The sequence below is a fragment of the Eptatretus burgeri genome, chromosome 1 (genome assembly GCF_056783735.1).
Source record: "Eptatretus burgeri isolate ZD-2024b chromosome 1, Ebu_testis_v1, whole genome shotgun sequence".
Taxonomy (NCBI): Eukaryota; Metazoa; Chordata; class Myxini; order Myxiniformes; family Myxinidae; genus Eptatretus; species Eptatretus burgeri.
The window spans coordinates 82,792,274-82,806,307 of record NC_140961.1 but is presented as its reverse complement, the minus strand read 5'-3'; the positions used below and the strand labels follow the sequence as shown (position 1 = coordinate 82,806,307).

The following is a 14,034-nucleotide window of genomic DNA, read 5'->3' as shown; positions in this document are numbered from 1 at the left end:
TGCAGGATGTCAGCCAGATGTGAAGTGGAAGAAATGTTGCAAGAACTGCTTTCTACTACCGACACTGGAAGCTTGAACAAACTGTGCCCTGTTTTCCTCCTGGTCAAGCACACAGCTGCAATTCAGTCCAGGCTGCAGCTGAAACCTGATGGCCATTGTGATGGTGGTGTCTCATCAGCATGTTGAGGAGGAATGTCTTCCCTGCACCTCCAGGCGCAACAACATAAAACCATCGAGCTTGTGGTGGGTCTACTCTGACAATACTGTGTACGATGCCAAGTACAGAATCCGCCAACTGTCGTCATCTGTTATTCATTTGAACAAAGTCAGCAGGCTCTTCTTGAGATACTTCTGTAATGACTAAGTCTTGTTATTGGGGCTGTGGAAGACCAAATATTACATAGCTTGTTCCATTTTCCATGTCATGTAAAATATGACTCCAAGTCCTCAGCTCTCCCCACTCCAGGTCCCTCGAAAACCCCAAGGCCTCAATCTCGTCCACTCAACTCCAAATCCTCCCCTTCCCCTTCTCAACCCCATGTCCTCAACCTCACCCTCTCGCTCCAAATCCTGAGGCATCAATCCACTCCCCACTCCAAGTCTTTAAACCCCTTCCCATCCATCATAATCACCTGTCTAACTCACAATCCCTCGAGATATGCAGAAAATATATGTGAAAATATCTGACCTGAAAGTCTGTTCTTCCTTATGCACATACATATATACACATTGTTAAAAATAAAAAAACTTTCATGAAGACGTGGGCTTAAGCCCTGCTGAAGAGGATGCCAATCCCTTCCACACTTCAAGCCTTCTTCAGATTCTTTGAAAATGACACCAAGGAAAACAATCTCACCAACAAAACTCTACTCCTTGTAGACAATGTCCCTGCCCATCTTACACAGATGCAAGACTGGTGCAATAATCCAATACATTTTGACACCGCTCAAACCACCCTCCATGCAGAAAATAATCTCGTCGTCCTGGCACACAGACACAGTCATCCAAGCCTGAGGATATGACCTGCATATGACAGGAAGCTGTGGCTTGAGGTATCTCTTTAGTGCTCGTGGGTTTTCCGAGTCATACAGTCGGAGCTTCATTTGTTGAAAACTTTTAGCAATCGAATGCACAGCAGATGCAGCGATTCCATGTATATTTGCAAATTGCGTTGTTCTTTCACCACGCGAATGGCTTTTAAACATGTCTAACCGCACCGCCAAAGTTATACTCCTTCACTGCTTCTTGATATGAGCTGTGCTTGGTGGAGTACTCGCCGCGGGTCTCTTCGCACTCGTTATGCACAATGTGGGGTTTAACAGCTAGACCTCTCAGCTCGGTTTATAAAGAAATAAACGATGCAAATTGCATACGTACCCTTTACACAATGCCCACTATCGTTCGTGGACTGATCATCCTCCACCAAGAGACCCGTCACCCATGGTGTGTTGCAGAGGGATACTGCACATGTGCAGTTGAGTGAAAACCATCTCTGTTACTTAGCCATAAGTAACTTGTGCACGCGGTTTCAACATTTTTCTTCTGATAGCATTTTGCAAAAATCTAATATTCTTAATTGAGAATCTAAAAAAGTAAAAAGTGACTTCAGACAAATTTCTTATGACACAGGTTTGATCTCTGTTGAGAGAATACCACATTCATATTTGATCACTGCAGAACTTATCAGACAGCTATCTTTATTCCTGAAGCTCATTTTCATAAGGCCTGTGACACCGATGCTCAAAATACTTTAACTATGGCTTTGCTAATTTTAAAATGAAGGGAAAATGCAGGGTTTATTCTAACGTGCAGTTGTAAATCCAGATTTGTGCAGTTGTCAATTTGTTCTTTGTTTGAATTTGCATGGCTCGGGTGTCATAAACTAGGAAGGAACCACAATAGACGTCACTGATAGTCTGTTAGCTGACCAAAACTTTTTTTTTAATTAACCTTACAATATAATGCAATCATACATATTACATAAATCATAATATATGACATAGACTACCAAATTTCACATTACAAATTATATCTTAAACAGTGAGGATTATCAAACGTATTTACAGTAGATGTGAAACCACATGTGGTTGCTCATAGTCACACAAAGAACAAAATCATAAACCTGAGCCTGAGGTTGACTATGACTAATATTAGAACCAAGTTTCAGGTAAGTCCAACTCGCTAGCTGTCTTTGGCATGAGTAAGATTAAACAAAATCTGTAGAACTTAACGAAAATGAACATTTGAACCTGTCCAAGTCAGCAAAACTGAAAGAAGTTAGAATTTCTTGACCTTCTTCTTAGGTGGTTCCTCCACCTCGTCAGGCTCGTCATCCTCTACTTTGTGTTCTGCTTCTGTGAAAACTCCCTTGAAGTGGACTTGAAACTTTGCTTTGTCATGGCTTTTGTTTCTGCGTGCCTTTGATGACAGCCAAATCATAACCGCCTCCCTTGCATCAAATGCTTCTTATGGTGGCATGTTGTAATGTATGTACAAATACAGATTTTCCGTCTCCACTAACATTCTTGATCTTTCACATGTTTTCAGAGCATTGCTGCTACTTATAAGACACTCAACATCTGCTGAATGAGGCTTGGCAGCCACAACTCTGCTTAATGCCTTCACCAGATTTGGAAAAAGTTCTTTAGACACCAGATACTTGACCAGCTTGTTGAGTGTAATTAATTAATGTGTGTGTAATTAATTAGATATCGTTTTCTTGCAAAATAGCCATATATGGCAGATTGACAGATGGCCTCACGCCCCTTATATCCATCTCACACCCCCCAGTTTGGGAACCACTGGTTTAGGTCGTTCGGGCCTCGCATCAGGGGCGTATTTAACGTAGGTGCAGTCGGTGCAAACACCGACGGGCCCCTCAACATGCGGGCCCCCAATAATGAGCTAAGGCAAAAAATCTATAGGTAATAAATTACCAATTTTCATCCCAGAATTAGGCCATGAAACTGGTCAAGACACCCCTCAGAATGCACCACAGAGCATCTAGAAATCAAAAATTTTCTGGGGGAGACCCCCCAGAGCCACCCAGTGGGAGGGAATACCCCTCCCACACCCTCCCACGCTCCGCGCGCCTTGCCCCTCCGGCCCTCGGCGCTGCTACGCACCACGATGGCTGAGCCTTCATGCTCGGCTGCTTCGCAGCCTCCATTTTTTCCCGCCCCTGCTTCGCATCAGAGTTTGTGCAGTTGTAAATTTTCCTTAGAATAAATCCTGGGAAAATGTATAAGGAGTGCATTGCGATTGTCAATATGACAGTTCTGAAGCGTTTTTGGCTTCTCAGAGCAGTGAGAATCATAATAGAGCTTTAAGATTTTTCATCAGAATGAAATTGTGGGTCGATGGAGTCAAGCCAGGTATCCAACCAAACGGTGGGGAAGGATTGTTACAGAAACACACACACACACAAACACACACAAACAAGCGTATCATTATACAAGATACCACATATGATGTGACAAAAACAACTTCTGTGTCACAAAACTTTACAATACAGTCCAGCAAGGTAAAAGATCGCCCCGTGGGGGACTGATGGTTATTTCTCCAACAGGGAACATGAAGACTTGGTATAAGGGGGAAGGGGCAATGACCCCCCCCTTCCTAAAGTGGTACGGTGATGGGGAGTACAACTTTAGCGAACAGCATGGTCCTTTTGTATCATGAAGAGTTTGGTCTGAATGTGGCTGTCGGTTTCTGAGAATATTTGAAAAGAAATTACCTGAATTTGTGGTTGAACCCCCCTTTTCATCCTCTTCGAGGGGGCGGATCGAGATGGGGAGCACAACCCCATGAGACCTCACTGTTATGATGTCTTGGACCAAATTCGGTCCATATCGGTCCTGCAGTTGTGGAGAATAAGATGTTTTAGTGAGGATGATGGATTCAGGGAGGGGGCCTGTCCTCCCCTTTGCAGGAAAGATTCGCCATGGGGAGCACAACTTAAAGTTACGGCATGGTCATGATACCGCTTGGCCAGTTTGGTCTGGATCAAGTTGTTGGTTTCTGAGAAGAAGATTTTTGAATGAAATACAGAACTTTGGGGCAAAACTCCACATTTACCCCCTTAAAATGGGTGGATCCGGATTGGGAGCAAAACCCCATGAGTCCTGAGTGTCCTGATGCATTCAACTAAAATTGGTCCATATCACTCATGTAGTTGTGGAGAAGATGTTTTAGTCTAAATGGGGGATTCAAGGAGGGGTGAGTGGCCCCATTTCTGGGGAGATACAGCCATGAGGAGTAGAAATTAATCTTCGGGCACAGCCCCGACGCCTCAATGCAGGTTCGGTGTGGATCTATCTTGCAGTTTCTGAAAAGAACATTTTTTTTAAAAAAAACATATTTGGGACAAAACCCCGTTCTCCCCCTTTATAGGGGACGAATCGGGATGGGAAGCACAACCCCATGACACTTTGCTGTCCAGATGCATCGGCCCCAATTTGGTCCATATCGATGGAGTAATTTGTGAGGAGAAGATGTTTTAGTGAACTGTTAACAGAGGTATGTACCATTCGAGTTTTGTGAGATGCCAAACAGTTTGCAGGAAGCATCATGAAATACGTATTTCTGTACATATGTTCAGATCGCCGGACAGCGGAACCCACTCTCTGAGCTTAATTCAGAGAAATAACCGAAAATGGCTGCAGTATCTTAAAAATAATTTTCAGGTTTGCATTGTGCCCCAGAAAACATATCACTTTGTGGAAATATCAGCATTTTATATCGCTCACCTCAGGTGGTCTGAGATGGGCACTCACATGCTAAGGATAGGAGTGTCAATGCGAGTTCCTTATGATGAACCTGTTGTATAGCATATGATCTTTACCACAAATCGACTTCATGATACTTCCTGCTTTCGAGATTATTCCATTATCTGAATGAAGTTGATCATTTTGGAGTGCAGTTTAATGATTCCAAACCCTTACGTTTTAGGGAACTGAGGAAATTCAAAGAACAAGTTGCAATATTTTTCTTACAAATGCATGATAGAATCATACAAATAACTTTAAAAAAATGTTACTTCATCGAATTGGCTTATCCGTTAGAGGAAATTAAAAATATCCTGTGATACATTTGAACATTTTGGCTCACCGATTTCATCAAGCCGATCTTCAGTGTAATGTTTCTCCAAAATCTCCCGGAAAGCAAAGCAAACACCAGCTTGCTCAGACAAGACTTGAAACTGTGCTTCTGCACTCCGACCAAATTCATCATCTATGGCAAGTGTACCGACATATTCCCAACCAAAATAGCCCACTACACGCGCCATGGCAGTGACTTGATGAAGATCACTTGGCATTGTGCGAATGAGGAAGGGAAATCGTTTCTTATCACTCAGACACTTGCAAGCAGCACCATAAGTAACCTGGAATGGAATTTCTTACAATCATATTACAAAAGTAGTTGCTCAAGAGATGTTTTCTATTAACCAAAAAAATGTCAACCAAAAATTTATTTCATTTTACCAGTGGAATAGCAAACACTTCGTGAAGCTCACTCAAAAATTTTGCCACTTCTGACGTGGTTGGACCAATAATAACATTAAGTTTGCACAAATCCTGGGATTTTCTCCTTGAAAAAATGTTCCCAACAAATTTTAAAGATCCTTCCAATACCTTGGGAATGGCAAAACATGAATCATATATGATGTAACCAAGTGTGATATTTGGAAGAATATAATCATTCTGATTGATCTCGTGAATGGCATAAACCATAATCAAGGCCCAGCGTAAAGTCCTACCAAGTATTCTGAAAAATGGAAAGTATAAAAGACTTTTTCTTTTATTTCCAATGTCAATGCTCTTAAAAGAGCAAACACACAAAATGTATAACAAGGGGAGCAGGAGACAGGACGGGTGGGAAAGAGAAGCACAAAGCACTGGGGAACGAAGACAGGAGAAATGTGGAAGGGAGAGGGATGGGGTTGCGTACAAGGGGTAAACAAGATGGACACTACAGGGACTTTCAAGAAGTAAAGCAGGGAATTTGAAGGAGGAGTGTTTGGGGTGGATTAGCAGTGGTAGAAAAGACTGTGGTTTTAGATGGGGAAGAAAAGAGATGGTGGTGAACAACTGTTTTGAAGACCTGGAGGGAAGAGTGGCATTGACGAGAGTGTGGGAGTTTATTCCGAAGGCGGGGATTTGAATCTCGACCAAGAGATAAGCTTTCATCCTATTGTTTCATCCACATGGTAAGGCATCAAGACGAGTACTATTGTTTAACTCTCGACCAAGAGATAAGCTTTCATCCTGTTGTTTCATGTACACGGTAAGACATCAAGACGAGTGCTATCCATCAGATGGCCATTAAACCACTGGACTCATCTGACGGAATTGGATGTTGGTGGACATTTGAGATCCAGTGGTGTTAGTTCTGGTTCAAAATTGAAGGCCATATGGCTCTGGTTCAAGATGCCAGGGGTAAGTCGATTTTATTAAATCAATATTTAAATTTTGTAGCTTCTCTTGACCAATTATTTTGGACCAAGCTTACTGCAAATGAGAATAATGGAACAGATTTTCAATCACAATATTATTCAGTGCAATTTAACCAAATTATGTGAGGGAGAGGTATTTGACTCAACAATTTTTGGAGGAATTGTATGGTCGGAGTACCAGAAAATTTACCTGTTATGAAAAATATTAACTTACAATTCATCAACCAACATTGAAATTTCTGACGCACAGACCAACTCTTCAGGAAATAAATTATTTGTGTTTTCCTTTGTTTTTTTTACAACATTGGAAAGAAATTGTGATGAAGCTTCATTTAAGAAAGTATTTATAAATAAAATAAAGAAACGAAGTCAAAATTGCACTTTGACATGTATTACAGAGATTCGCTAATTAATAACCGTGCAAGCCCCACCCACCATCCTTCCCAAACTACACACACACACACACACACACACACACACACACACACACACACACACACACACACACACACACACACACACACACACACACACACACACACACACACACACACACACACACACTTCGGTGAATGTCCTGAAAATAGCGCTCAGAACAAAACTCTGAGAACAACAAAGTTGAATAGATTGCTCCATGAACTGTGATCCCTTAAGGCCCGGTCACACCTTGACGTTTTAGCCAGCGATGGCAACGTATTAAAATGAATGTAAAACGCTGGCTTACGTTGAACTTTTGATGTTTTTTTTTAAAGATTCTGACGTATTCATTGCGACTTGCTCTTATGTATAACGCATTAGTAACGGACACAGAACGTTTCGTTGTGTTATAGATAACTTATATCAACGAATGCTGAACCTGTTGTCGGCCTACACAACCGATGCCCAACGATAGTCTACCTTAGGCATAGCGCATTGCACGCATCGCCGACGATGTCGTGACGTAGCCTATTAAAAGGCTGACGCACAACAATTCGAATCATAACTGCCGTAGAAATGGAAGTGACAACATCGCGGTCACACCTTGGCGATCTTGCCAGCGTATGCCGACATAAGAAAAATGTGTCCTATAACGTTGGGGCACGTCAAATACGGTATGAGTAAGTTTGGTATACGTGAGTAGAATGCTAAAGTACGCTATCATACGTCGTAGTAAGTAGAGTACGTCAAGAAATTTTAAACATGTTCAAAATTTTTGGACGTACTCGGCGTATGACAAACGTTCCGCATGCGATGGGGATAAGTTTTACACACGATATGTGGACGCTTACACACGTCCACAAATGCTACTTATAAGCTACTCATAAGTCGAAACACGTCTTTTTTACGCGAAACTTATTTCTAACTTATGTTTGACGTGCTTTGAACCAATTCTTTACGTAGTCCCAACACACATCGACGTATGTAGATGTATTCCAATGACGTCTTCCGGTCGACAAAAAAAAATGAACGTGTTTCTAGCTTGCAACTGCCATATAAAGACGTGTTCCCAGCGGTTTTGGGAATTGGTATATAAAAATGCTGCTCATAAAAGGGGAACCCAACAGTGTTTTCGAGTCCTTTTTGAGTCGATGTCCATGTCAGCAGTAACAGTATCAGTATCAGTATTAGTAGTAGTTTGTTCATGTTGGCAGTAGTAGGTGAGTGTGAGGGGGAGGGTATGGGTTATGATGGATCGTCCTTGCGTCCGCGTGTCCACGGGTAGGAGACATCTTTTCACCATTGTTCGAAGTTCTTCGCGGCTAATTTTTTATGGGGCTTTTTCAACAATGAGCTATAGCTTGTTTTTACGATTTAGGTCTATTCATAACGGGTTGGACAAATGCACAATGAACTAATAATGTGCATAGAGCACTTTGATTACTTATAGATACGATATACCAACGAATAATTATCGTGAAGCCGGCGTTCACAAACTATGCCCAACGATAGCCTAACTGATCCATATCGTGCGGCAGTTTATCTTTGCCGGTGACGTGGAGTTTGCTATTCATAGGCTGCCACTCAACGATTTAAATGGCTGCATCTCCACTATTGAAAGTAGATGCTTGCGCTCAACAATTGGATTTTTTTTACCCTCAACGACTTTTAAACGGTACCACTCAGCTATTTTCATTGTTTACAATGAACGATTTAAATTGCTGTCACTCGCCTTTGTTTTTTGGCGCTGGGGTTTTGAAATTTGAAGCGTTTCTTCTGAACGTGTTAAAATGCTCAAACTCGACTATTTTAAATAGACGCTGACGATGGACAATTGGAATCATAGCCAAGCTAGACATCGAAGTGTGAACATCCTCGTCATGCCGAAGAAAAGTTTGAAGAATGCTGCAAATAAGTGTCCTGGCCGTGGCCGTGGACGCTGACGCAAAGACGATCCATTATACAATCGTCTTTCAGCCTATGAGTAACTTAAAAGTAACGTCTGTCGATGTGTGGCAACGATAGCGTAACGTGCCAACAACACGTTAATCATAGGTTAGAAATAAGTTTCGGGTACGCTAAACATTACCTCGGCGTGTCTCAACTTATGATTAACTTACAAGTAGCATGTGTTGACGTCTGTCAACGATCGCAGACCGTGCATACAACTTGTGGCCAGCGTAGCGGAACGTGTGAGTCATACGCCGGCATACGTCGTGAAATTCCAAGCATGAAAAAATTTGAGAACAACCAAAAAGTACAACGTTTAAAGCCAGCGTACAACGACGTATGGCAGTGTTTTTCAGCGTGCTCTCAATGTTATCAAAACTTACCCATAACGTATTCAACGTGTGCCAGCGTTTTAGAAAAAATATTCAAAAATCGGCATACGTTGGCTAAAACATCAAGGTGTCACCGGGCCTTTACCAAAATGAAGGGAGATGCTTTGAGTCCTGGGAAGACTTCATTCCATCTCCTCAAACCCACAAATGGAGATAACAAACAACGACATACACACACACACACACACACACACACACACACACACACACACACACACACACACACACACACACACACACACACACACACACACACACACACACACACACACACACACACATCACTTCAGAATTGCAATGAAAGAAAATTTATTCCAATATTGAACCAGTTGATTTCATCATTGATCTGCCTTTCAACTTATTGAAGTTGATCGTGTGTTTACATTTCTCACCATGTCAAACAGGATTTCAAATTCTCACCCCTGATCATTGGACCAATATTGACCCCTATGACCATTAGGTTGGCATCCCAAAGTGTGCAATTATCACACTCACTCAAATTAGAATCCATGCCTGCCAATGAACGCAGAATTGGGGACAGTTTAAAAGGAATGTAAAATTATAAATTGAGAATAGGAAGAGAAGGTTTGTTGAGTGTGGAGATTATAATAGGAAGAGAAGGTTTGTTGAGTTTGGCAGTTGTATGAGAAAAGAGTGAAAAGCTTTGGAAGAGACAAAATAATGGGAGGGAAAGGAAAGTGCATACATCACAAATAAATGGATTCAAAGGAGTTACAAAATTATATACATATACTTGTGTTTTTTGTTGGAAGTAAAACTTAGGAACTTACTTATTGCATGATTGTAAGGCTGGTGGTGGTTTCCTCAACAAATGATGAGCAGCTGTAAAAATGTGCATTGGATAAATACCGCCAAGCAAAAGATCTCCATCAAGAGAAATTGTTTTTATCTCATTTGCCTTTTCAGTTTGACAAGAAGCTTCACAGAACCAACACAAAGTTGAAAAGCTGAGCAAAAACATTACAGTGGTTTTGGTAAAGCTTGCTTGAAATATAAACTGTTCATTTGTCCAACCCAACTCTGCAAATTTTTTTTACAGACATTACAATTTTTAATGTTGTTTGATTGTTGTTAATTTTATGATGGTAAAAGTTTTAATTTCAGAGATCATTTCATACAAAGATGCACACACCATCCAAATATTGAAACACTTCCAAACAAACCTTCCAAATATTGCAAAACAGAGAAACAAACCTTCCAAATGATGAACCATTTTCTGAGTTCCAAAGCAAAGTTCCACTGAATGAAGATTTTCTGTTTTAAGCCCCATCATGCAATGATGCACTTTTAACTGCTCTGTCTCTGCTGTAATTTATATCTGTAATTTGTCTTCTTGAGGCACAAAGGAGTGATTATGTTACAACATCTTGTATTATTTGACCAGGAATAATGAGCACTCATAAATATTTAATGAAGTTCGATGTTAAAGTAGTTTATCTCTGTGACATTATTTCATAAATACAGCATTATTTTCTTCAATTATATTCCCATAACAGATCAATAAAAAAGACAAAAATGCTTTCATTGTCAGTTGTATGGAAATGAGAGTTCTGGAACAACCCAATTTAACATATAAGTCAATGAGGAACAGGGAAAAACGATTTGACAATCCCCCAAAAATCGTTATGGATTTGGACAACAACCTAGGGGGAGAGCATATTGTACATGGACATGTATGTGACCTGAGGATCAGTTATTTAATTAGTCTTTGTGGAGCTCGTCCTTGGTACCTTGTTTAAGGGCTGTTCAGGACGAGGTGGGGTGTGGGGGATGCTTTGGCTCGGCTGTGTTTTCCCAGTGTAATGTCTCCCCCTCCCCTCCGTTACTTTCCATCTTTCCTCCTTCACACCATCATTCTGTTCAATCCCTCTGTTACTTTCAATCTTTCCTCCTTCACATCATCGGTCCATTACCCCACCCACCTTCAACAAACATCATTTCAATCTTCCCTCCTTTACTCCATCGGCCAGTTTCAACAGTCCACCAATAATCCCCTTCACCGAGGTGAGTGGGGGGAGTGGCGAGGACTTTACCAAGCGTTCGCTCAGAATGGCGTGACATTTTCCAAAAAAAAAAAAAAATAAAAAAATAAAAAAAAAAAAGAGAGAGAAAGAGAGAGAAAGAGAGAGAAAGAGAGAGAAAGAGAGAGAAAGAGAGAGAAAGAGAGAGAAAGAGAGAGAAAGAGAGAGAAAGAGAGAGAAAGAGAGAGAAAGAGAGAGAAAGAGAGAGAAAGAGAGAGAAAGAGAAAGAGAGAGAGAGAGAGAGAGAGAGAGAGAGAGAGAGAAAGAGAGAGAAAGAGAGAGAAAGAGAGAGAGAGAGAGACCTCATCAATGGGGGCCTGAGGAAGAAGAAGTTGACACAGAGGAGGGTGAGTCAAATATCTCGCTCGCATATCTGGTTTATTGGAGATAACTCACCTATTGGGTCTGAGCACCAGAAGCTGAGGCAGAGGAAGGCGAGTCACATATCTAGCTCGCATATCTGGGATGCTGGAGAGGACTCACCTTCTGGGTCTAGGCACCATGGGAGGTGGCTGCATGTCCCATCAGGCCACATCACCAATACCCATCTTCTCCATCCATTTTCCTCCATTCTCTTGCATATTTGGACTGTGTGAGGTGAGGGACAAAAGAAAAGACTGCTTTTCTTATCTTTATACTTCACTTTTATTGTATTATTTTCAAGTTCTTCTTGTTTTATTCTTTTCCCCTGAGTGAATGATGGCCAAGTCTTTTGTGCAACTAAAATTGAATAACAAGAATATGTGTTGTGGTATAATATGGTTAATGGGAGCCCATTTCCTTCTTTTCCAAAAGGTTGCAGCCAGCTGAGAAAAGGTACAGCACCTTCAGTTGAGAGATGCTGGCGGTTTACCTCGCACTCCGCTATTTTTGTCACACGCTTGAGGCTCCGCAGTTTTGTGTTTACACTAACCAATAGCCATGAACACATGCTTTCCAGGCAAAACCTGATCGCTATTCACCAAGAGAGGTCAGACACCTTGACTATGTTTCTCAATTTGCCACCGATATACATCATGTGAGCGGAGAATCGTGTAGCTGATGCTCTCTCATGGCACAACATCAGCACCCTTGACACAACAACATCCATTGATTTCAACAAGCTTGCCAATGTGCAGCAGGTGGATGAGGAAAATTAAAATCTCTGATCCAACTCCACATCACTTAAGTTCAGTGAATTACCTCTCCCTATCTCTGAAGGCACTAGTGTTTGTGACTTATACACCAGCACTTCTCGTCCATATTTTCCTGCCGATTTCAAACGGGCTGTACATGATGCTCTGCTCAATCTATCTCACCAGGGTATGAGAGCAACGCACCACCTTGTGTCTCAATGTTTTGTCTGGTGTGACATGAACTATGATATGAGAAACTGGCACAGAGCCTGTTTACGGTGTAATGAGTGAAAATACATTGTTGCATGACAACACCATTTTGTACCTTTCTGTCTCCTGATGCCAATTTTAATCACGTGCCATTGACTTAGTTGATCCCCTTCCACCATCTGGCAGGAATGCATACAGTATCTACTTATGTGCATTGACCATTTTACTAGGTGGTCGAAAGCAATTCTAATTCCTGACATAGTGGTGAAGACCATAGCCAAAGCTTTCATTTCCAGATGGATTGCATTGTTTGTTGCCCCATCTATTATGACAACGAACACAGGACAACAGTTTGAGTCCACATTTTTCAAAATGCTGAATGAGTTGACACAGACTCAAGGCTGCGTACATGGATACAGTCTGCAGCAGAACAAACTCCAGCTACATCGACTCACACCGTTCCTGTGAGCCGACACCAAGAACACCGAGTTCAGCCAAATCAACATCTGCATCAATTGCTTTGCCACCGCCAACTCCATCAGATGTGCGGACAACTCATTCCGGCAGACATGTCCTTTGGCCTAATAAATTTGTGCAGGCATTCAATTCGAGCTGATATCTCCATCATTATCGATTGTCTCTCTTTATTCATTGATCTCGGGGGGAGCAAGTGTAGTGACTCATTAACTTTTCTTTTTTGAACACAAACAATCTTGCTAATATGTGTGGTAAAGCAAATGTGTGAACACCAGCAGCCAATCAATGGAGTTTTTTTTTTCCATTGAGCCAATAGGCGTAGAAGAAGACACTGGAAGGTTCACTTCACTGGAGCTCATCACCACGACACTTAGAAGCTCATGCGCTTTTCCTTTCAAGAATTTCCTTATTCACAAGTCACTCAGCACATCAATATGTAATGGTGACATTTTTCTACATCATCAAGGCAATTGAGTGAAGTGGATTTTGTTTGTTTGATGAACAATCACAATGAAAACGAATGACTCCACTCTCCTGCTTACCTTCGTCAATGCCATTTTAAAGCCATGGTGGCTCGACACCAAGGGACCTTTCTTCTTCACTAACTACTGGAGAGACAACAGAGGATTTATTTGTCAATCAAACTTCATTTACAACATGCCATTGTGTTTTAAATGTGAAAGATTTATTTTGTTCGAGTTTAAACACCATCATCATCACCAGCACACAAAAATGAATTATCACAACAGCTTGTATTTAAAAAAAAAACTCATTCATTTAACTTTAACCTCACACGACAGTGGTTCTACACATCCAATTTACCTGCTATCACACACGTTGATGCTCCAACAATTATTGGGTCTGGCACTCAATCTTCCCATTTGTGCCTTTTCACAATATCGTAGTTGGGAAGTGTGGCTCCATGTGCAAGTCAACAAACAACTCAAAATTCTACATCCCGTGATGCTGATGTCACC

The 14,034-nt window shown here is 41.4% G+C and overlaps 1 protein-coding gene across 1 annotated transcript in view; it reads right to left on the bottom strand.

The window, feature by feature from the left end:
* The window catches only part of LOC147034857 (extracellular calcium-sensing receptor-like), a 78,600-nt gene extending 68,036 nt beyond the window's left edge, over nucleotides 1-10,564 (bottom strand). The window contains exons 1-4 of the mRNA XM_085890363.1: nucleotides 10,429-10,564; nucleotides 10,005-10,254; nucleotides 5,484-5,766; nucleotides 5,110-5,383 (exon numbers count right to left, since the gene is read on the bottom strand). Of these exons, the coding sequence (XP_085746489.1) occupies nucleotides 5,110-5,383; nucleotides 5,484-5,766; nucleotides 10,005-10,254; nucleotides 10,429-10,507 (886 nt within the window). The 5' untranslated portion in view covers nucleotides 10,508-10,564. The remainder of the gene's footprint in view (nucleotides 1-5,109; nucleotides 5,384-5,483; nucleotides 5,767-10,004; nucleotides 10,255-10,428) is intronic.
* Nucleotides 10,565-14,034: the final 3,470 nt, after the last annotated feature.